Source organism: Erpetoichthys calabaricus, chromosome 1 (assembly GCF_900747795.2).
Source record: "Erpetoichthys calabaricus chromosome 1, fErpCal1.3, whole genome shotgun sequence".
Classification (NCBI taxonomy): Eukaryota; Metazoa; Chordata; class Cladistia; order Polypteriformes; family Polypteridae; genus Erpetoichthys; species Erpetoichthys calabaricus.
Window position 1 is genome coordinate 79,543,057 of NC_041394.2, and position 21,134 is coordinate 79,564,190.

General features: G+C 37.3%; 1 protein-coding gene across 1 annotated transcript; it reads left to right on the plus strand.

Annotated features, from left to right (window-relative positions):
* The first annotated feature begins 1,045 nt into the window (after window positions 1-1,045).
* On the plus strand, window positions 1,046-19,202 carry krcp (kelch repeat-containing protein). Its single transcript, XM_028802571.2, has 12 exons — window positions 1,046-1,230; window positions 2,038-2,211; window positions 4,950-5,037; window positions 6,836-6,961; window positions 7,721-7,943; window positions 8,092-8,211; window positions 8,897-9,084; window positions 13,053-13,249; window positions 13,471-13,562; window positions 16,134-16,188; window positions 17,766-17,863; window positions 18,711-19,202. The coding sequence occupies exons 1-12, from the start codon at window positions 1,160-1,162 to the stop codon at window positions 18,935-18,937; spliced, it is 1,659 nt and encodes a 552-aa protein (XP_028658404.2). The 5' UTR covers window positions 1,046-1,159; the 3' UTR covers window positions 18,938-19,202.
* Window positions 19,203-21,134: the final 1,932 nt, after the last annotated feature.

The window sequence follows — 21,134 nt, forward strand, 5'->3', positions numbered from 1 at the left end:
TCCTAACTACAGGGTCACGGGGGTCTGCTGGAGCCAAACCCAGCCAACACAGGGCGCAAGGCAGGAAACAAACCCCGGGCAGGACGCCAGACCACCGCAGGGCTGTAATTCAGATAAATTATTTCATTTGTTTGTAAACATTCAAAATACACAACGTTAGAACTTGTCTAAAATGATATTCGGTTGTTACCTGCCTACTCCTAGCAGTTGCAGCATCATACATAGGATACAATTAAGGATTAGATAGATAGATAGATAGATAGATAGATAGATAGATAGATAGATAGATAGATAGATAGATAGATAGATACTTTATTAATCCCAATGGGAAATTCACATTCTTCAGCAGCAGCATACTGATACAATAAATAATATTAAAGAATGATAACAATGCAGGTGAAAAAAACAGAAAAACAGACAATAACTATGTATAATGTTGAATGTTAACGTTTACCCCTCTGGGTGGAATTAAAGAGTCGCATAGTTTGGGGGAGAAACGATCTCCTCAATCTGTCAGTGGAGCAGGACAGTGACAGCAGTCTGTCGCTGAAGCTGCTCTTCTGTCTGGAGATGATACTATTAAGTGGATGCAGTGGATTCTCCATAATTGATAGGAGCCTGCTGAGCGCCCTTCGCTCTGCCACAGATGTTAAACTGTCCAGCTCCATGCCAACAATAGAGCTTGCCTTCCTCACCAGTTTGTCCAGACGTGAGGCGTCTTTCCTCTTAATGCTGCCTCCCCAGCACACCACTGCGTAGAAGAGGGCGCTCGCCACAACTGTCTGATAGAAATTATAATTCTCATCTAACCTAACACAGTAACAACCTTTAAAAAAGTAGCATGCCAGACTTAGCACAGCATCATGCATTGCGCCTATTTTTTTTAACCGCGAAGGACGCTAACAAACGGAAGTGAACGCAGCCTCTCGAACCAATGGGAATCATCCAAAGTTGAAGGAGTCGAGTGACGTGAAAAGCGTTACAAAATCCCGCCTCTTACTACGATTGAACGCTGCTAACTGGTCTCTCCTCTTGTCAATAATGCAGAGACCCGCCCTTGACGCCCTATCTCTGTTTTTGTAATATTGGCGCGATTCGCAGACACTACCTGTAGCAGCTGGTACTGGGTGGATTTATTAAAACCTTTGGTGTTTGTTTTATGGTAGATATGTACGATTTCAATGTGTACGCAATTTTTAATTGCGATAAGCCACCGCAAAAACTAAAGAGGTAAGTAAACTCTGACAATAACATGCATGCTCACCATAGCTGGGCGCGCGCTGCATGTAGATGATGTTTTATTGACATCGCATTGCCTGGTAGTGTGAAGCGTCGGACAGTACACTTCGGCCTTAACATTTTTTTTTTTGCAGAATTGCATGTTATGCACGAATGCGACGACTGTTGTGTTAGCGCTTCCGAATCGAGTTCTCAGACGACCAGTTCCTCGCAAGTTCTGCGCAGGAGGTGCTGTAACTTGGCGCCGTCTGATCTCCTTTTAGCTCTTTGCTTTTACTGGTGTGTGGCAAGTTTAATACGGACGTAAGCGAATGTGCACAGCAATAATTTTCCAAAAGTCTAGTTTTTACCAGCCTGTTACCTAAGGATATTATAGGGATCTTTGTGGAGTGAGATATCATCAAGTCAGTGATTGATAGCCTTCATTGGATATTTCTGTCAAGTATTTTTAATCCTCAAATACTGACTCCACTCGCTAACAAATCCCATGCTGCTAGTTTATTTTGTACATTGGTTCATTTTAAATAAATCGTAATATGAAGTGTTGTTTGTAAGGCTGAAAATTAGTCTTTGTGAAATATTTATCTTTGCACATGTGTTAGTAAATATATACTGTACTTTTAATAACAGTTATATTAAAGTTGTTATTATTGTTTTTTTACTTAAACAGACTGTTCAGAAGGTGTGTATGCTCTGTGGAGCATGTCTTTAACCAGTAGTCAGAATGGTCAAGTTTTGGGTTTCCTGTCCTGTCTGCCCACTCACCATACAAATGTTACCTTATATTTCCCCTAACAGTGATACAGAGAAACTACAGTTTGGAGTAGAGCTGGCAAATTCCTGGCCAGATCATGTGGTGGTTTTTACTCGGGGTGACTGGCATATATATTCTCCTGGCACAACAATTGATGTGGAGGTAGTTGGCAGTGATGAGATAGCATGGAAGCTTGGCACAGTGACTGAGGAAAACAGGTAAAAAAAAAAGTGTGGCATGAAGCAAATGTCAAAACAAATAGTTTTTGCCTTTAGGAAAAATATACAGTACCTGATTGAAGCAAATATCCAGACATGGGCAGAAAGGGAACATTAGAAACTATTTTAGATGGCACCATCCACAGTAAACACAATTTCAGAGCATTTAACCTAAACATTCTAGTAAAATATGTGGATAAAATAATTAACATCTGGCAGGCTAACTTACTTTCTCAATTCAAGACCAAGGACTTGTTTTTGAGTCTGCATCCTCAGCTACCAACGCTTACACTTTGGTAATCTTCCTGTCCATAACAATAATTAAGATTTAAGTAAAATGTCTACATGAGAATATTGAAAGTATTCTATTACTAATGTATGTTGTGACGAGTGCAGCATTTGGGCAGACACAATCAATGTTTTAGAACTCTCTTTAAGTTGTATGTCATTTTGTATGGTTTTTTTTTTTTGTAGTTTCTAAAATTTCACCAACTGAGAATTTGTGCTCCCAAAGATGGCACATCAAATATATTTTCCAAAGAAAAAATACCTATGTAATCTAAATTTATTATTATTTAATTATTTTTCATGCTACAATAGCATTCACTTTGAGGTTTTAGTTTTATCTGTATAATCAGTTCAGGGTTACAGGGAGCTGGTGGACATCTCTGGACAGGACAGCTGAAACACGCAAACCCCTGAACTTGGTCATATTCCGACACTTTAGAGTTGCCACCTAACTTAAATGGCACATCTCTGGGATTTTGGATGAAGTGCATCCCTCCATGGATATGCCACCCCAGACCATCACTGACCCACAACCAAACCGGTCATGCTGAACATTCTTCACGGCTTCTCCAGACCCTTTCATGTCTGTCATATGTGCTCAGGGTGAACCTGCTTTCATCTGTGAAAACACCGGGCGCCAGTGGTGGACCTGACAATTCTGGTATTCTGTGGCAAATGCCAATCAAGCTCCATGGTGCCGGGCAGTGAGCACAGGACCCACTGGAGGAAGTCGGGCCCTCAAGCCACCCTCATGAAGTCTGTTTCTGATTGTTTGGTCAGAGACGTTCACACCAGTAGCCTGCTGGAGGTCATTTTGTAGGGCTCTGGCAGTGCTCATCCTGTTCCTCCTTGCCCAAACCCTGCTGATGGGTTAAGGACCTTCTACGGCCCTGTCCAGCTCTCCTAGAGTAACTGTCTGTCTCCTGGAATCTCCTCTGTGCCCTTGAGACTGTGCTGGGAGACACAGAAAACCTTCTGGCAATGGCACATATTGATATGCCATCCTGGAGAAGTTGAACTATGTGTCCAAGCTCTGTAGGGTCCAGGTATCACCTTATGCTACCAGTAGTGACACTGATTGTAGCCAAATGCAAAACTAGTGAAAAAACAGAAAAGATGAGTAGGGGAAAATGTCAGTGACCACCTGTTAAACCATTCCTGTTTTGGGGGTCGTCTCATTGTTGCCCCTCTAGTGCACCTGTTGTTAATTTCATTAACATCAAAACAGCTGAAACTGATTAACAACCCCCTCTGCTACTTAACTGACGAGATCAATAGCCCAGAAGTTTCATTGACTTGATGCTATACTCTGATTAAAAAGTGTTCCTTTAATGTTTTTGAGCTATATATATATATATATATATATATATATATATATATATATATTATATACAGGGTGAGTCAAAATTTTGTTAAACTAATGGTACTGCTATGGTACATGTTGAACATGATGGTGAACAGGTTGAGACATACTTCATATGTGCAAGACGATTTACAGGTATGTTTTGTGAATAAATTGTTTCTGCCATTCAAATGTTAACATAATTTTGACTCACCCTGTATATTATAAATATACACTGTTATGTCATAATATTTATTATTATGATATGCTGCTGTGTGACCTTGTTACCAGTCGATATTAAACTGTCCCTACATCTGCTGGTGTGAGTGCCAATGGTACTGTCCCATTTACTAGAAAGTATAGAATGGCTGAGGTCTTTATTAATACTGTTTGCTTTTCTAAAGCAGCAAGGGCAGGGCTTTACAATCTTCCTATTTATTATTATTATTATATTTTTGTTACTGCTGATTCAGCAAGCATAGCATAATATGGATCAAATTATTTTAAGTACATTTACAAGGCACTGCATCATTACATTAATGATTTCTAAGATGGTTGTTATCTGATAATTTAACAGTCATTTTAACTGCTGACAACCAAAGCATTCACATAGCTATTGTACATAAAATATTTATTGGTAAATAATATGTGACATTCTTCTTGAAAAGAACTGAGAATGCCAGACAAAATAAATAGTTTCAGATGTTCATAGTAAACATTGTTTTGTTTAGTGTCCAGTGAGTAGTAGTGATGAAAGATTGTGGGTTCGCTTCCCGGTTCCTCCCTGTGTGGATAGCGTTTTGAGTACTGAGAAAAACGCTATATAAATGTAATGAATTATTATTATTATTAAAGGTGAAACTTCAGTATTGTTTCCAAGTCTATAGTTTTGAAACAGGACATTTCTCTATCTGTTTTTAAAACTCCTTTATTCTGCATTTTATTTGTATGAAATAGTAAATCTATTCATTAGTAGTCTGTCCGTCCTACTGAATCCATTTCAGGATCAAGGGCCAAAGCAATCGGCCCAGGTCAGGACACCAATTAGTAGTGCTCAACTGAAAATCCAAAATGTTCGCATTTTTTTGCCATTATTTTGTTTCTTCAGATGTCTTGCATGGGAACAAAGTATTCAAAAAGACTGGGCAAACTGGGGAATTGGAAACTTCAGGCTGAAACTGACCATCAATGGACAGGTAAACACGAAAATGGTAATATGATCTAGCTTTGAGGGTTGTTTAGTGTTTTTTTTTATTCATTGTTATCTATTAGAAACATTGCTTTTAATTTTTTGTCAAATATTTTAATTTTGGCATATAGGAATTTTATGTATACTGTATTGTTTATTTTGTGACAAACAAAATTTAGTGTCATAAATTGTAACCTGTAGTATTTGGTCTTTTAATTCTGATTTTATAATGCAATAAAAAATTTTTACACATTGTCTTTATCATATTTCTAATGAAGGAAATTGTTCAGGATGACTGAAATGTCCACTGTTAGTAAGCCTGAAATATTGGGAGTTTCAGAAGTTCAAACTCTGATGAGTGTGATGGTCCATATTAGTGTAATGCATTATTTAACCTTCAACGCAGAATAATTCTGTGACACCCCATCAGTGGTCTTTAGCATAATCCATCCAATCCTACATTAATGTATAAACATAAGCAACTAAGAGAAACTGGCAGTACAGTAGGTCACAAAGCACAATGTTAGCTTATATGTGTGCGCGCATGTGTGTGTGAATGTATAAACCCTCAGCTTAAAGACTTTTTTTGTCTTTTTTTCCATTGGACATGAGATATTTCTACGTATTTTCAGTTTTAATATCGCTTAATGTCTGATATTGCACAAAGCATGATAGACAGTGTTCATGCTATAATTGCATAGTTTTTCTTTGGCATTTCAATATAGTCTTATGCAAAAACTATCTGTTTCATTGCTATCAGAATTTATTCTTTTCTTATAGACTCTGTAGGTTTCAGATTATCACTATATAACATTCTCGAACTCTTCTTATTCAGTTCTGGCTCCCAATTGTTTGTAAACAAGAGCATATCTTGGCACCACTGGGTGCATGGTGGGGCATTCCCCTGCATACAATGTGGAATTAGCAGTTTACTTAACCTTCACATTTTGAGGAATGTGGGAGGAAAAAACAAACAGACAAGTGTAGAATGTGTCTTCTTCTCATAGCGCATTCTGCTGCCATCTCTACCCCAGGTAAATGACACACGCACACACCTGGCTGTCCACATGATCTAAAAGAAAATGTGATTCATCAGATTAGGCTGCCTTATTCCATTGCTCCATGATTCAGTTCAGATACTCACATGCTCACTGTAGGCGCTTTTCTCAGTGGACAAGGGTGTGAATGGGCACTCTGACTGGTCTGCAGCTGTGCAGCAAGCTACAGTTCACTGTGTGATCTGACATGTTTTTCTCATGGTACATTTTTAAGCAATTTGTGCCACAGTAGCTCTTCTGTGGAATTGGACGAGATTGGCTAGCCTTTGCACCCCAAATACATCAATGAGCCTTGGGTGCTCTTGACCTGTTGCTGGTTCACCAGTTGTCCTCCTTTGGATCACTTTTGGTAGGTACTAACCACAGCAGACCAGAAACACCCCATAAGACCTGCTGTTTTGGAGAAGCTCTGACCCACTCATCTAGTCATCACAAATTTGGCCCAAGTCAAAGTTGCACAGATCCTTATGCTTGCACATTTTTCCTACTTCTGACATATCACCTTTAAGAACTGATGGTTCACTTGCTGCCTAATATGTCCCAACCCTTGGCAGGTGCCATTGTAATGAGATAAGCAGTGTTACTCAAATTACCTGTTAGTGGTTTGAATGTTGGAGCTGATCAGTGTATATTTTCTACTTTATTTTGTAAATTAGTGAAATACTGCCTTTTACTCTTCTGGAACAACCTTAATAATAATGTAAGCTATAATTTAAAGTCTGAGGAACTATTTTCGTTTCCTTACAGTTGTCAAATGAAGGTGTTACACCTAACTTAAAACACTCGTGTAAGAAACATGCCAGGTCTGGAAAGAAGCTTATTGATGACTCCAGTATTCAGTCAGTCTCAAAAGCAAAAGAGAAAACACCCAAGGTAAATATATTTTGCCAGTATTTTATTTATTTATTCTTGTATTTCATTACAAAATCAATTAATTTTATATGACTGTACATATTTTTGTGTCTAACTTTGTTAGATAATAGTGGTAGGTCTCCCTGGAATTCTTAGAGTATTTCATAGTGTGTTTTGTGATTTAAACAGTGTGGCCTGCAGGGGCCACTCCAGCTCCCCAAACCCAGCACAGACAGACACAGGCACACATCCAGCACCACACAAGACTCTTTATTTGTGTGAAACTCTTCCCAAAGAGTTTCCCACAACATCAACTATGTACAATAAAGCACAAGTACAGGAGAAAAACAGACCACAACACTTTGTCTTCTCTCTCTCTCTCTCTCTCTCTCTCTCTCGCTGTGGCAGCAGGTTCCCTTTATGTAACACCCAGGAGTACTTCCGATGGTCTGGAAGCACTTCCAGGTAAGGTGGGAGCCTAACAAAGTAGGGCTCATCAATCCCTGCAGCGCCCATGGAATCCAACAAAGCTGAGTCATAGAACATGGTGCTTTGTGGGAATCAACGGCATTGTAGCAACTCAGGGGGGCTGCCATCTAGTGATCTGGGGGAGATAATGCCCTCTACATGCTCTCTCTCCCCCGGTCCTTCCATTGTAAAGGCCTCCCGGCCGGGTAAGAGCTCCAGGACATCTGCCACAACAGATTTTTAAATTATATTTTGATTTACAGTTTTCATTTATTAACCAGTTTTAAAATAATGGCACCGCTACTTTTCTAGAGTGTTAATCAGAGCCCTGAATCGGAGGTACCTCCCTTGAAAGAGTCTCATGGAAAGAGGAAGCGCAGAATTCTGTCAAAAGAAGAAGAGATATTAGAGAACGAAGAAAACAACTGTCCCAATACTTCTCTTAAAGAAACTACTCCACAACGACAAAGTCGCCCATCTTCCCGTGTTAAGCAGATCCGACTTTCTGAGAGTCTGTTTTCCACTAGAGACGAAGGTAATGTGTTCTAAAGCATTTGATCATATAAAATGTGTTTCCTATTGTGTTTTGTACCCATCTTAAAAAGAAGATTGACTGATACTTTGGACATACATTTAACTGTTGTTTTTCTTATTGCTTTATCTTTTGGTATTCCTCTCTACAGTCCCCTCTGGTCGCTGGGGACAAGCTCTTTGCACAATTAATGACCACACAGCTATACTAATTGGAGGGCAAGGCTCCCGGATGCAGTTCTGCAAGGACTCCATGTGGAAGCTCTGTACAAGTAAGATTTGTAGATACACTGCTATCAGTCAAACAATACTGTGTGATGAATTAGCTTTTTTGACACAAGTACAAGATAAATTAGATATGGGAAAATGCCTCTCAGATTAGGCCTGATTCAGATGTACAGTTTCAGGCTTTGGAAAGTTTATATGTTTTCAATTAAAATACCTGCAATGAAAATAAATCATGCACTAACTTTGCAGCCTTGAGTCTTTGTAATGTTATTAAAATATTTTCTTTATATGTGTTTTCAAAACTTCATTGGCGTTGTGGTGTGTACTGGGTAAACTACTATATTTTTTTCTTTTGTATTTCTATGCCTGCAACTCATCATTTGTGACGATGTCCCATAAAGTTAAACACTTTTACCATGCCCAAAAAATCAAGATAGGGTTAAAGAAATATATAAATGTCTGCTTAACTGTTTCACAATCCTAAATACCAGCAAACTAACCTTCTTGATCAAAAGTTGCTTGTTAGTCCAGAAATATTAGTTAGGTGTTCAGAGAAAGTGGTAATTTGTCATGGTTTCTAATAGAAAAATGTTGATGACAACATAGAACATGGTCATTTTGGCTGGTATATTTTGGCTTACTGCTTCCTAGCCTAATTTTAAACAGGTCTCGGAAATAGATGATTGATTTTACTTTTTCTTGCTTTTCTATTTTCACATTATTGTTTAGCTACTGGTGTCTGGAATGCTGCAGAGTCAATTGCTGATGGCCCCACACCTGAGTGCCGTATCGGCCATACAGCTACCTTAAATCCTGAAACAAAGCATATATACATTTTTGGAGGTTCTAAGAACAAGAAGTGGTTCAACGATGTTCACATTCTGGACATAAAGACATGGAAATGGTCAATGGTTGAGGTATGTTTGGATGAGTTCTATGCACATTTTTCCAAAACTGAATGATAAAGTGTTCTTTAACTGCCCAAATTTGCACCATTTCACAGAAATTGTGAATGGCTTGTAACTGTTTTTATCTGCAGCTATGCATCTATGTTTATATTTGGAAAACCTTTTAAATTGATAAACAACTTGATAAGGAGTGTAATAATAATGGCTTCTGTTTGCACTTATAGGAAGGGTGTGAAAATGACATTAGATTGTGAAAATCTCCGGCAGAACTTTGATAACCACATTAGTGAAGCAAGAATCCTTTGTGAAACTAATACAAGTGAGCACCAAACTTTGAAGGGGCATTTAAAAAACTTAGAGACATTGGAAATTTTATGGCTTACAACTTTCAAATAAACAACTGATGGGTACTAAAAAGAACACTTAGAGAGAGCTGTTTGAGTTCTTCTGTCTGTTGGCAATGGTGGCCAATTCAGGGGCAGTAATCTAAGATAATTCAAAGGATGAATAGGATATTATGATTGGTGTAGTGAGAAGTCAAGCAAAATTACACCTTTTATTGGCTAATTAAAAAGATTACAATATGTAAGCTTTCGAAGCAACTCGGGCCCCTTCTTCAGGCAAGATGTAATCATCTAATCATGTAATCATGATTGGTGTAAGAAGATAAGCTGCTCCCATAAGATTGTTAGGCACTATATAAATAAAATGTATTATTATTATTAACACTAGAATTACCAGAGCCTACAAAAAAACTCATAGATCCGTCCCACCTTAAATCGCTTCTTAAATCTGTTCGCACCTCTCTACCACCTATCTTCTAAATGTGCAGATAAAGGCAAGCTGCAAGCAGCCGGCTATTCCATCCCCCCACCGACTTAGAACGTTCACGAACTTCTCCCAGCTCATGCCTTGATTGATTATCTGAGAGTGAAGTGGAGTTTTAGAGTGGAAATAATAGATCATTATTTGGAACACATGCATTTCATGTGTGTTCCATTTCTACAGTAATCTGTGTAAGCACATTTTTAAAACAGAAACGTTTTTCATATTCTAGTAGTAAATGACAAAATGTAGGCATAAACTATAATGTATGAAGCTTGAAGTCCAAATATAAAAGAAACACTTTCACAAAAGATACAAATATAACAGAACAAGTGCGCTTTTATTCAAAAATACAACTGCAGAAAAAAAAAAAGCCGCCTTAGCATGCAACATTGACACATTTACTACAACTGCTGCTGTGGCGCAACAGTATCAGTTGCTGACTGGGAATCAAAAGGTCACGAGTTCGATCCTGCACGACTGCCTTTTGAGAAGTGAGCTGCTCTTATTCTTACTATTTTAGAATAAAAACATACATTTGATTTCAGTCTGTAACAGCCGGTGTAATTTATGATACTTGTAAAGGTTAGCTTTGTTTTTGTTTTTTTTTTTATTCACTTTTCATTCTGTCGGTCGCATTCAGGATCCTCACCAACCCCAATCATTTGAAACTGCTGTTTTCACATAAAGACACACTATAGCTCTGCAGTGTATCACGATACTTACTATCACCCCTAGGAATCTGACACACAAACGCTGGCGAATCTGCCTTCTTCTTATCTCACCGTCACTTGATTTTCTTTTTATTCAGTTTTATTGAGTGTTCCTACTCACGCTGAATTAGTATGCACCTTATGGTCCATGATGTCAAAAAAAAAAAAACAGAGACATAGGTATATATGATATTTTGAATTATTTGTTTTATGACCTGTATAGTACATTTCGGAAAAGTTTGTGGCACAGATGCAATATTATTCATATTCATTCGCATAACATCTTGCAGTTTGTAATCAGTGATCACGTGTTTTTTTTTCCCCGATCTTGCCAGTCCCCACATGTTGCTGTATGCCATTTCTTTTGTACTCCAGGACATGCAGAGGAAAGCATAGTAAAGAGCAGTAACGTCAGCGCTATATGCAATCATCAGACACTCCCCATCTGACACTGCTGTTTTCACATAAAGACGCGCTATAGCTCTGCAGTGTACCTGGGACTGCATTCTCATACCAATGCTTGCGACTGAAGTGTCTGCGTGCACTTTTCATGGCATTACACGTTTATTTTTTGTATCTAAATGGTGCCATCTTTTGCATTTATGCCTGGTGCAGCTGCGCTGTTCTTAAGTTGGACTGAACATTTCTTGCGGGGAGGGCTTCTGTTCTCTTTTTCTGATACAGAATCCTTATCTGGGCTCTCCTCTGTGTCTGTCTTGTCGTCTTCCTTGATATCAAAAATAAGGTCCTCGCCACCGTCTGAGTCGCAATCATCGATTTCTTGCAGCAATATTATTTAAAGACGAACAGCGCCAAATCGGGTGTGAATTTATACTGGCGCTGTTAGTCAGATCAGAAGCGGAATAAGCTCCTGTTCTAACTCTAAGTAAAAAGCATGAATTAATCAACAGAAATAACCGCGATCAACATTTTAAACTTAACGATTTACAGTGCATACCAATTTATAAATTAAATTAAAAAAAATTACACTTTCTCCCCACAGGGAATCGAACTCGAGTCTCGGAAGCAAAGCAGGGCTGCTGTGCTCTGAGTCAGCAAATCTTAGCGTTATGCCACAGAAAGTGTTGTATTGTTCTTGAACCTTTTGTGAAAGTGTTTATTTGATCTTTGGACTTCAGGCTTCACACATTATATAGTTTATGCCTACATTTTGTAACATTTATTACTAAAATATGAAAAACTTTCTGTTTTAACAATGTGTTTACACAGATTACTGTAGAAACAGAACACACATGAAATACGTGTGTTCCAAATAACGATCTGTTATTTCCACTCTAAAACTCCAGCAGTTCAGTCACTCCCAGATAATCAAACCAGGCATGACCTGGGAAAACTTAGTGAACGTTCTGCGATGGTGGGGGATGGAATAGCCGGCTGCTTGTCTTAATCAACACATTTAGAAAACAAAAGAAAGGTGAGAACGGTTTTAAGGTGGGCTGGATCTACAAGTTTTTTCGTAGACTGGTAATTCTAGTGTTAAATTGTAGTGATAGTGGCAGGTACGTTTTGTCTTTAATTTTGCATCTTCTACCTCTGATTTGGACATAAAGATTTAAATGAAATGAAGATTTAGTGGATAATGAGCTGTTTGTCTGCATCAGGAATGGGCCTCCACTTTAAAACATTAAGATAGCATACTATAAGGCTTATTCAGAAACACACCACTGATCAGTTAAGTCAATAGTTGCAGAGCTTGTGTAGATTAACCGACAGAAGTGAACAATTAGCTGAGTCAAAGTGTTCTAAGAAAAACATATTGCAAATGACATTGTGTCGGCTAAGGAACAAAATGATAACTAAATGTACTAAGGAATACAAGTGATAATCCTTGAAGAACCTGTTTTCTGCAAATTAGTAGGCCAAGATATGGCAAACACATCAGGAGTACGTAGTTCCAATCTACCTCGTACCAGTAGTATAGGTTGATGGTGGTGGTGTTGGTGGTGGCGGCAATGGAGTAATGGCATAGAATTTAGTTGCACACAGTTGGTTCCTTGATACAAGTGAAGTATATGTTAATTACCATGGAATATTGTTAGCCCTGATGTAAAATCTTCTCTAGCAGTGTACCCACTTACAAATTACCTTTTCAAGCAGAGTAACAGCAAGTGCCACACGAATAACAAGTATTGACATGGATTCAGGAGCATGGCAATGAATTATACATAATTTTAGTGTCCTCTCTAGTCCTCAAATCTACTTGCATATTTGTAAGATGAGACTGAAGGTGTCATTAGCTAAATGGTGACTCTGGAAAACACTGAAACATCCTTGTATTAAACTTTAGGCACCATATTGAATTCACACCCCAACAAATTTAGGATGTTCTAAGGGCAAAGCGGATACCAACTTACTGTCAGACAAATGTATCTTTAAAGATCAGTTTATAACCTTACTATTACCTTTTCTTTTTCATAGGCAAAGGGCAAAGTGCCACCTCTAGCATATCACAGTACTACAATGTTTCGTGGGGAGTTATTTGTCTGGGGAGGAGTCTTTCCTAGGCCAAACCCTGAACCTGATGGTTGCAGTGATTCACTTTACATCTTTGACCCCCAGCATGAGATCTGGTACCAGCCTATTGTGTTGGGAAGTCGTCCAGCAGCAAGATCAGGGTAAGATACCAAGAGTAAAGATGGTATATTTTTGTTTATATACATATAAAGTATGTACTGTATGTTTGTATACTTTGGTGGCGGGGAAGGTTCTGAAAGTCGAATGAAAACTCAAAAAATATAATCTGTGGACTTGTAATGTATTGTAAATAAGAGTATTGTCCTTTTAAAGTACAATTCTGATTTTCATTTTGTTTTTTGTATTTTTCTTTATTGTACAGTCACTCTGCTTGTCTGATTCAGAAAAAACTTTATATCTTTGGAGGCTGGGATGCTCCTGTGTGCTTCAATGACATGCACATATTGGATCTGAGTAAGGAGAATTTTAAAATTGTACTCCCAAAGTGTGAGTGTCAGGTTATAGGAAGCCCTTGATGCCCTGTGGTACTATGTAGACCTTTTTTTCCCCAAAATGGTACCAAAGCTTGAATCCTACAGTTCATTTTTTTTCAGCCTTATGGTCATATATTCAATACCCTATACAGAATAGTTGGGTGAGCAATTAGAGGCTGAGCTGTATATGTAGTGTACAGTGCCCTTCTGAACCCTGTACTATATTTTGTGAATCTAATTTTTGGCCTTTGCATTCAACACCCAGATTATAGTGTTGGGTATTTTGTAAAATGAGTAAAACATTCCCAGGTTACATTTTACATTCTATAATGTAGTACATGTAACCAGCTAGGATACAAATAGAGTTCTATTTTTTTCAACATTTTTTAAGCATTCATGCAATCTTCAGGTTGTGGCACTAATGTTAAACACAGCTAGGCTCTTAGTACCAATGATGCATGATGGTACACTTTCCAAAATGTCTTCACAGTTCATGTTGGGGACAGCAAAGTACCTAGAAAATATGACATCCTTATAGTCCTTGCACTCTCACTTGAAGTATGTACATGTACACTGCAGCTCTTGGAAAAATGTGAGAAGTGCCTCTTAAATATTCCCCTTCCTACAAAATATCTTGAGCCTCCAATGTTTTTTATGAAAGAAAGAAAGAAAACTGCAGAGATATTATAAGTTGTACCCTCTGGGAGCAACAGGCGTTAACAAGTGTTTGAACATTTTTAAACTAAAGATATTATTTTTCTCTCAGCTACACATTACCATCTCCATTCAGTTGAAATACAATTTGAAAAGAAAAAGGCTGCACTTTGTCATTAGGTGGATTCTTGTCAGCATAAATAAAAATAGAAACCATCCATCCAAAAATATGAATAGTGTTTCTTCAAAATATATACAAAAAGGAGATATTTCACAATGTTGCATTGCAGAAAATATTCAAGTTATATGTTAGCAAGCCATAGTTCTTACACATCTGTTTACATTCTCAAATTCAAACTTATTATCCTGTGAAATAGTACAATGAAATTGTTACTTGCACATCTCCTCAGAATAGTGACAGGGATATAATATAAAATACAAGACACAGAAAATGAATATACATGGATTGTAATGTAAAGTACACATTCTATACATGCAGTAACACTTAACAGTATTTATTATGTTATCCTATTTGTTATTTTCACAAGCATGTGTACAGTATTTGTTACTTTGGCTGTTCAGTAACCTTACAACCTGTGGATAGAAACTGTCTGAATGGGCTGGTGCTGATGTGAATGGTTTTGTTCCCTTTGCCAGAAAGAGAGAATGAGAAAAGTGAAGTGCAGGGTGGCTTTTGTCTTTAATAAGAATGGTTGCCTTTCTAAGGCAGTAGGAGTTGTAGATGTCCTGAACAGAAAGCAGTTGGGTGTTGGCCATTTTTTGTGCTGCCTTCACCACCCTCTACAGTGCTTTAGGATCTTGAGATGTATTAGGATGATCTGCTACCAGTGAAGATGGACTCCATCACACACCTGAAGGAGTCATTGAGAACACTTGGAGACATTTGTGGTTTTCTTGAACATCTGAGGATGTTTTTGCTTTTTAAATGTTATTCAATACCATTATGTTGAATATAAACTTATCTTTGGTGTTGTAATTTTGTTTTCTGAAATGTTAGTTTGATTTGCCCTTCTCGGCCACCGTACCAATATATTATATATATATATATTTTTTTTTTTTTTTTTTTTTTTTTTTTTTTTTCTGGCATCCATACCTAGTCATTTTCCCAGCCATTACATTATTATGTAGCCATTCTGCCATAATGTCCCCAAGAGCAGCAGGTACAATTTTATGTGAACTCAATAAGAAACCTAGAACTACATGTTGGGCTCTACAGGCCTCTCTCACTTTAGCTGTCATCATCATTCATATTTTCATATGCAGTTCTGTTGCATGGAGATTAAGCATATAGCAAGGAGATGTGCATGTTTTCCAATCATCCTCACACACAATGGTTGTATTCATTGAAGTCAGGCTTCTATGAACTATATCTGACTGCTCCCCTCCTAAATCACTGAAACAGTTTTAGAATTATAATACTAAAAAGGTTGTGTCCTACATTTTAGCATTGCTATAAATAGTGAGTGTTTATTATAATGTTTTATTATGACTTGTCTTCATCTCTGCTAGTTTTCATCTCTGATTTCTTCTTGCATTTTAATGAAAACTTGACTTTGAAATGAGCACAGTCTCTCACTGAATTGGGTTATAAAACGTTTCAGAGGCTAAGTGGATAGTAGTGGTGGAAACCTCTGTTCTGTTTTCAGGTGATGTTGAGTTTTTATTTGAGGGCTGTAACTTTTATTTATTTCTCAGAGTGGTGAGGAACACCTTCTGTGCTGTACAGCTGGAGTTTAATACGGTTGTGGCATTTTTTGAGTTCTAATTTCCTCCCTTTGTCTAGATGACACAAATTGAAGATGCAATCTGTTTTATTCTGACATCATCAGCATTTTGTTTTGTATGGCTCACCCATTTCTGAAAATGTTTTTTTTAGGTCTCATGGAATTTTCTGCTGTGGATGTAAATGGACAACCACCATCTCCTAGAAGGTTTATTTGGGGTTTTTTTCTTATATTATACAGTTTTTAATTAAGAAATAATTGAAAATGTCAATATAAGACCAGTTGTCCCTTCTGTGTTAACTTTAGGCTTCAGTTTAACAATGACTTGGCTGGAACCAAACATATCTTTTACAAAAGTTTTAGTGAGAAATCAAGCAAAATGATACCTTTTATTGTTCTGCAAAGCCCATTGACACCATCAGACTCTAGCCAATAAAAGGTGTCATTTTGCTTGACTTCTCACTAATTTCATAATGGCTAATACAGTACAACACCTGAGTACTATAAAAGTTTTAGGAATCGAGTTTGAAAGATTTAAAAAAGAAAAAATGGAATGGAATGGAATGATCCCATTGCTTAAAATGACCTTTAGTGGCTGAAAATGACACATGACAAATCCTGTTTTAATGCCCAAACTGTACTATTAAGATTATGCAGTGGCATTAAATGGAGGACTCCTTGTTATTTACAACAGAGACATTACAAGAAGTGCACGTTTACCTTTGACATAAAAATAATAATAGCTGGAGCAGTTTAAGCAAATAAACATGGTTTTGGTTATATGAAATAAATAGTATAGTGTTAACGGTGTTTTTCTTACAGTGTGCATCCTTTTTAGTTATGTAGTTTATTTATATATTTTAAAATCACTTATTAAAAATGTTTAATCCCCATAAGAATGTTTTTATATATAAAAACTTTGAGATTTATTGCTATTTTTCATACTTATATACAAAAAAAAAGATACTGGGCCTCATTTTGAGAAGGCACCAGTGTGTATTTACTGTATATACTCGAATATAAGCTGAGTTTTTCAACACCCAAAATGTGCTGAAAAATGTCACCCTCGGCTTATATCCGAGTCAGGTCCCGCTGCCCCCCGGTATACGAACAAAGCCAGTTTCCCTTTCGGTTTGTGCGCGCCGATGATTTCCGCACATGTTCAGTCTCTCCCTGTGCATTCCCTGTGCAGAGAGCGCGTGCTAGAGACACACACGCACGCACACACACACACACGTGAGAGAGATATCATATTGTTTTTGTTGTCCCTCTTCTCCACTTACAGAGCTAGTTTACTGTTTTTCTTTGAAATAAATACTCAAAAACATTTAACCTACTAATGCCTCAATTAATGTACGGTAATTGTATTGGTATTTATTTTGATTATTGAAACTTACCAGTAGCTGCTGCATTTCCCACCCTAGGCTTATACTCGAGTCAATAAGTTTTTCCAGCTTTTGTAGGTAAAATTAGGTACCTCGGCTTATATTAGGGTCGGCTTATACTCGAATATATACGGTATATAATCTTGTATATTTGAAGCTTACACCTGACTATGCTCTAATAGATGAAATATGTCTTGCCATTGTAATCATTAAGGCTAATTTGTTACAAATTTTGCAATTAACATTTTACTGTCTCAAACCAAAAATAATTAGTGAGCTCTAGTTAACTGTCAGTAGTGGCTTAGACTGGAAGGACCTCTTTAACAAATGCAATAGCTGTGAATGAATGTCATAAATTAATGCATAAAATTATAGCTTATGATAAATGTTCTTCCATAGCTGGCATGCCTCTGCAGTGTTGTCAGACTACAGTTTTGTGATTCATGGAGGATATGATGGAAATAATGCTTTGAGGGACACTTTCATCTTCAATACAGGTGAGATCAAAATTTGAGTTTGTTTATAGGCAGAATCAGCTTAAACTTTCCTTAGCTTATTTATAAAGCTACACCGCTTTTTTTTTTTTATTTTTTAAACAAACCAAGACTAGCAGCTTCATTTAGGTCAGTTTTATGTATATTTGTCTGTATTTTGTGAAAGAAACTGTTGCCTTAAGACCCCCTTGAGTCAAGAATCGGACAGGAGGAAGCTTGTTCATGCATATTTAATTTCTGTCCATGGAGAGGGGACACTGTGTCATAGCAGTCTGTTAAGGGAATGGTCCAAGAACAAAGTCAGAGTCCCATATTTATAGACAATTGAGTTTACATAATAGTGCTGAATTAATGTTTATGCAACATCTGATATTTACTCTGATTGGTTCACTAGTTTATACACCTAAATAAAAGTCTCACTCCACTGCATTCTTGTCCTTTCTGTGTACGTGACAACTGTCAAGTCTTGCAGTTGCCACTTTTCTTTCATCACCACCTAGAGCTTTCTATCTTTTTGTTGCTCACACAACTTTCATCTGGTTTCCTAATATACTTGCTTAAATGACCACAGTCTCTTCATGCTGTTTTTAAAATAAATGCTATATTTTAATGTGGAAAGCATACCAAAACACTTCATATGCAATAACTAAATTACCCCTTGATCGCCTTTAATTTCTTTCACAATTTCACACATACAGACTTTTTTTTTTTTTAATTACAATGCCAAATAATACCATGCCAAAATTGTGAAATGCTAAAATAAATTGAACTAAACTGAAAAATACCAAACCAAGTTTACAAAGGCATTTTTAATGTGTTTTCAAACAAGTATTTCTTTGGATTCTTTCAGAAAGCAGCACCTGGACTGCTCTTGTGAATACTAGTCTGTCAGCCACTCCAAGGGCAGGACACTCAATGATTACTTTGGCAACAGATCAGGAGGACAAAGATTTGGAATCGTCAGAAACAGATTTCCCACAGCCACACAGTTTATTAATATTTGGTGGTGGAGACAATGAAGGGGGATTTTTTTGCGACACCTTGACTCTGCCAGTTGACAGTCTCCTCAGTTCCTAAGGTGTCTGTAGTTTTTACTTAATGATGTGTTTTTTTTTTTTTAATAGTAGTATGCTTGAGAACATCTTTTCTGTTTGTATTACTAATTGTGTTGTACGGTATATGGGTTAGTAATGTGACCCTACTGTTAATTCTCAGATACAGCTTTTTGTGTTTTCCATTACATTTGCTGATTGTTGTTAAACTATATGGCCAGTAGAGGGCAAGATAATTACACATGCTCTTTGCTATTTTAAGATGCTTTTCTTTTAGACAAATTTCATAATTAAGTTATTTAATGTGTGTACAGCATCCATAATAAAGAATATATTCATTTTATTTTGTAAAGAGGATATTTTTCTATCAGTTTTCTTTCCTTCATTTTGCCGTGTTTCCCATTACACTCCTGTTTTATTTAAAATGCTTTTTTTACACCGATGCAGTTCTGACATGCTTGCAAGCATGATTTTTGTTTCCACACTGAATCCTGTATACTCCGACTGAGGTCTGCTGGAGACCCAATCTGTCACAGTGAGTGCTGGCTGTGCGCTCAAACAGAAAATCCCCAGCTGTCTTTACTCGACATTCACTCCCAGTCTGGGGCTTCCCGCATAGCAGACTGACAAGTAGTAACATCACTTGAAATCTTCCTCCAAAAGTCACTTCTAATAATGAGGACTTTTATTTTCATGTATGTTTTTCCATTTCTTTCAAAGTACATATTTATTTTTTAGCAAATTTGGAGTCCTGCTTGAATACGGAATAATACAGAAGTGGTTTGGTGGTGATTAGAGAAATGCCTAATTCTATACAGTTCCTCTTCCCTCACTTCCCACAGCAACACATGCCAGACAGGAAATATAAATTCCAATATTTTGTTTTTCTTCTATATTTATATGTAGTGTGTGTACAGTTTATATACATATTTTATGTTATATGCGAGTATAATATCTATCTATCTAGTGTGTGTGTATCTACAAGTCTGATTTACGTTTATGTGTGCATGAGTGATAACAACCAATAAGCACCCCAGATACATTTATTGTGGCTGCAAGGGAAAAAAAGGATCACACAAAAAAGGCTTATCTGTCCAATATCTTTTAATTGTTGTATCATGACAGAATGGAATAAGAGGAAGAAACAGGTGGAGACTGTAACTGAACTTGCCATACCTGGAAAACATTAATACATCCTCCGGTGCAGTCAGAGACCTGTTAATTGGCTGTCAAAATGTAGTGAGCTTGTGATACTTTAGAAAGCTGAAACTGTGCCGAACAGTAATGAGGGTGTCATGTAGCCGGTCATCCCCTGCAATTCCTACTTGTGTAATCTGGCATCCTCAAGGTGATAAGATCCAGCAATTGCAGTAATTAAGTGCAATAGGCTCTCCAACTCAAAAATCATGTATTCTAACGCTGGTTATAGACTTTCCTGCCATGTGCTGTCCTCCTGAATAGCTGCAGCCTTTCTCACTAAATCAATCATACTGTTTAAGTTATAGTTTTTCTATCTACCCTTTGGCCTAGTAATGCACTTCTTGCACTCTCCTGTAACTGTAGTCAGTACCTAATAATAATCAGTTTACAAGCAGCCGTAAATAATGGCGTCTGCAAACCATTTACAGCAACCCTTACAATTCATAGCTAGTGATGCACTGGCAAAATTAGGGTCTCAGTCTTGTAATATTTAATCACTAGTAAATTATAATTGATCTTGCCAGACTTTTTGTACTCTGTTACTAGAAATTAGCTGATTTTAAGCAAAATATCTGGAGTACCGATTTGTGACAAGCAGCTGCTGGCACAATCTGAATGTAGCTAATTAATTTTCCTTTTCTCATTCTCTGTTGCCATGTACTTTAGAGCCAAATTAACCAGACTGAGCAATTGCCCATTGAAATTTAATTACTCCTAGGGGTCTGACACCTAAGTAGGAAGATTTAGTTCAAGCCAGCAGGTGCACTTAAACAACACAATGCAAAATGTTTGTAAAGATGGCTGCCATAATACTGGTGTACTTTTAAAGCGAATGAATCTTTGTTCTTATCATAAATGTTTTTTTCCAAATTTGTGTAAATGAGGATTTTGGCTTCATCAAAATCTTACGAAGTCCAGGGCAAGGATGCCAGAACCTATGCCAGCCCATCACAGGACCCACTCTCAGTCTCTCACACAGGGCCATTTTAAAATTGCTGGTTAACCTAACAAACATCATTAGG